General features: G+C 54.7%; 1 protein-coding gene across 1 annotated transcript, besides 5 other annotated features; it reads left to right on the forward strand.

The window, feature by feature from the left end:
• Positions 1–2,667: a mobile genetic element.
• Positions 1–3,870: a sequence feature (areas not merged during assembly with more than two copies in the genome that could not be assigned to a particular haplotype).
• Positions 2,620–2,680: a mobile genetic element.
• Positions 2,669–2,693: a sequence feature (AT_rich).
• Positions 3,097–3,870, forward strand: Tc00.1047053506383.10 (mannosyl-oligosaccharide 1,2-alpha-mannosidase IB, putative; the record flags this gene model as incomplete). The annotated part of the gene is made up of 1 exon (XM_798066.1): positions 3,097–3,870. A coding segment is annotated over one exon (774 nt), but the record flags the coding sequence as incomplete, so codon positions are not given.
• Positions 3,193–3,244: a sequence feature (G-rich).

The following is a 3,870-nucleotide window of genomic DNA, read 5'->3' on the forward strand; positions in this document are numbered from 1 at the left end:
CCGCCACCTCCCACCATTACGCACAGGCGTCGCACCGCGCCGCCGATGCTCCACCCGATCTTTCAAATTTCCCGACGCAATCGTCGAGAAGGGCAATGGAGCTTATCCGTGAACGACGCTCGACTGTGGTACGACGAATTACCGACATCCCCGCCTTGGACAAGCTAAATGAGGGGAGCAAACGAGGTGGCGCGAGAACTGTGTGCGCCGTCAACGTGGGAGCAGAGAATTTCCCTTGCGGGGCAATTCACAACCTTTTGCCGCACGCACGAACGCACGATGAACGAGGAGAGCTGCGCGGTCTTTTTGGCGGCAATCGATGTAGCGCCATTGACCCGACTGCAGTACGCCAGGATGCTGCGGTCCATGTTGGAAATGAATCGAACCCCGCTGGACATGGTGATTCTGGGGTTACAAAAGATTGCGGCGCGATAAGAGGCGAAGCAGGCGCGCCCCTTGACAATGGAAGGGATGGATCAATATATCCGCAGCCGGACCGATTGGAAGCAACGTGTTGTCTTACGACTCGCGTGGATAACGGCGAGCTGTTGGTCCGAGATTGCGGCCTTAACCCCAACAATTCCACACTGGAGGCGGACGGAACCTTAATTTTGGATTGGCCCGTGGCACCGAAGACGGCGAGGGCGGATCCCCACCGCGCCTTTCGGTTCGTCAGGACACGAGGGCAGGACGTGTTAGACATTATAACGTTATGCAGGACACTTCAAGAGAAGGAAAAGCTCACGAATATTACGACTGCACAGGTGACACGAGCCCTGGCTCCTTGGATGCCACGGCGCATTCCATAGAACGCGGTGCGCTGAGGCACGCAGCTCCAATCGTGGAGACACACGATTTTGACCCACACGTGATCTCGCCGTTGGCGGTGCACGTCGACCCGTTCGACCTTCCCCAGAGCACAGTTCGATATTTGGGGAGGTACACCACAATGCTGACCCAGTTCTCGGCGCTGATCGCATTGATGTGAAGGAGAAGCTGCGGAAGGGCAGGAGCCCTGGTTGAGAGCGGAGGAGAGTTTTTCCATGATTTTTAGTATTACGCTGCTGCCATTACAAGACGCACGACAAGGACGCGTCTGGCCACTCCACAAGAGGAACGAACCATCCCGCTACAGCAACAAGTCAATGTGCCCGTATTGAACCTGGAGTGGATCCAGAGGCGGTTGAACCCGGCTACCTTGGAGAGACTCATGCAAGTATGTGGGCACGTCGGGCGGTCCCCTTTACCTTTATCCTCCTCCGGTAGCGCGCGAAGGCTCACGGAGGGTTCCAGTCGCTGACGCGCGATTAATGAAGGAAGCGGGAATAATCGAGGACGCATCGTTCACAGTAACAAGCGGCGGATGGATAATGCCTTTTCTGTGGTGGAGGAGAAAACCACCGGTTTACGACGACGATGGATCGCGTGGCCACGCGACGAGAAGAGAGACGACCCTTACGAGGCGAATGTTCCTCTTTTACACATTTCCCATTATTTGTCACCTGTGATGGCTGAGGCCGCTTTCTGCGTGGAATTAAAGGCATCCTTTTTTCGTGTTTCTTTGCCGCGGGGGCTCGGCATCTCTTTCGATGCCGCGTGAAGGACGGCACGCTGGTGGAGCCCGCACGGCTCCCAATGGGACACAAGGCCGGCCCAGAAATTCTCCAGATTATTATTACTTCAGCAATTGCGGGGTGACGACGGTGGCTCACCGCCTCCGGGCTGCACCTCCATTGTTGCGTATCGACGTATGGATCGATGATATACGCATTGCAGGGGTCGATAAGCGATGTGACATTGTGGGAGGCCCAGGTGCTTTGTAATGCGGATGGCCGTCACGCTACGATATGGGAGGATCGCGAATCGGGCGCCACGCAGTAAATCTTTCTGTGGGTGCGGTTTGATCACACTCACCGGGCGGTGTCCCTGAGTGACAAGTTTGTCCGGTGTGTATGCGCCATGCCGTCGCTGAAGTATTTAACCATCGCGGAAATGGAGGTTGTGGCGTCACGCTTTTTGTACGCGTCGGCCAATTTTTGTTCAGGCGTTTATTTGACTACTGCTTTTTCATCAAGGCAGTGCGACGACGATTATCGGCACTTAACCGGGGGATTGTGCTGGAGACATCCCCGGCAAAACTCCGTCGTCAGCGGTTGGTTTGGGCGAGAGATTACGACACAGCATCGAGAATATAATCGTAAGCGAATCATCGAGCCCACGGAAAAGGCATCGGCCGCCATCATCACAAATGCATTGTTTTGTGGATGGGGAACCGTTATCATTCCATACTCCGGCGACGTTAAAATTGCCGGGGGAAATGGGGGAAGCCTTTTTTTATCATGCAGGCGGAGGCATGCGCGGTACGCTTGGCCTTATCGGTCTTTTCCGCCATCTTGCCATCCACCATGGACGTTTGGGTGGACAACACCTCGCTGCAAGGAGCGGCGAATAAAGGCAGATCAAAATCACACGCCATGACGTGGGAGCTGCAACGGATATATGAGTTTGTTGACTCTCGCGGAATACAGGTATCCGTTGCCTACGTACGGTCTGCGGAGGACCCCGCAGACGGCATATCACGCGGTTGTGTTTTTACACTTCAGGACTTGGCAAAGGGGAGCGGCGGTGTCTTGTGTCTGCAGGATCCCAAAGTCTGCCACTTCGTAAGTAATAAATAAATAATAAATATATATGTATCGCATCCGAATAGGGTGAGCGGGCCACAACTGTGGCTAATGGACGATGTATATATACATATATACACTTACTTGTTGCTAAACTTTGAGGATATGATGGATCCATTCTTATTCCGTTGATCCCTTTCTCATTCTTATCTGTTTTTTTTTCTATGATTGAGAAACTCAGGATTCGGCCAGCCGCCCGGAAATTTTTTCTGCTTTCTTTCTTTTGTGGTGTGTGTGTGTGTGTTGGTGTGGTGTTGCGAATAAGTAGTGTGACTGGTTGCGGGTGTCGGGGCATGGTGTTTTTTTTTCTGGAAACGACGCACTGCCTCGTCAACATGTGTGTGCTACTGCTCCTTCTTTTCTGGCTTTCTTTTTTGTGAGGGTGCGTAGATAGTGTGCAAAGTGCGTATTTATGTGTTCTGGCGGAGGCGGTAAAAAGGGCCCTGGGCCCGCGGCATGCATTTGTTTGTTGGTAGCATTGCTGCTGGTGACGGCCGTGTGTATGCGTGGTGGGGGGTCCGGTGGAGGTGTGGGCGAGGATGAGGGAGAGGGTGGCGGTGCGTGGCGCAGCACCGATGCCTTGCACCCCATTGAGGCCGAAATGCGGCCCTACGTGCGCGAGATGATAGGGCACGCCTTTAACTCCTACATTAAGTATGCCTTCCCGAAGGACGAGTTACGCCCGGTGAACGGGGCAGGGAAGAACACCATGGGCGGCTACGGGTGGACGCTGATCGATGCGCTCGACACGCTGGCGGTCGCTGGGTTCCACACGGAATTTCGTCGCTACGCGAGGTGGGTGGAGGAGAATGTGAGCTTTGACATTGACATCACTGTGTCTGTGTTTGAGACGACGATTCGGGCACTTGGCGGACTTCTTGCGGCGCATTTTATGTATGAGGAAGGCGTGGTGGAGATCGTCGCCTCGGAGCACAACTACACGGGTGGGCTCATGCGTCTTGCTGTGGACCTGGGCAACCGGCTTCTCCCCTGCTTTAACACCAGCACAGGCATACCGTACGGAGCAGTTAACCTCCGGCACGGTCTGGATCCGACGGAGACAACGATCACCAGCACTGCTGATGGTGGCACCTTTTTGGTGGAGATGACCGCTTTGTCGGGCCTCACTGGCGACGACAGGTATGAGCGAGCCGCCCGGCGTGCCTCCGAGGCATGTTGCCGCACG

Source organism: Trypanosoma cruzi, genomic scaffold (assembly GCF_000209065.1).
Source record: "Trypanosoma cruzi strain CL Brener 1047053516485 genomic scaffold, whole genome shotgun sequence".
Taxonomy (NCBI): domain Eukaryota; phylum Euglenozoa; class Kinetoplastea; order Trypanosomatida; family Trypanosomatidae; genus Trypanosoma; species Trypanosoma cruzi.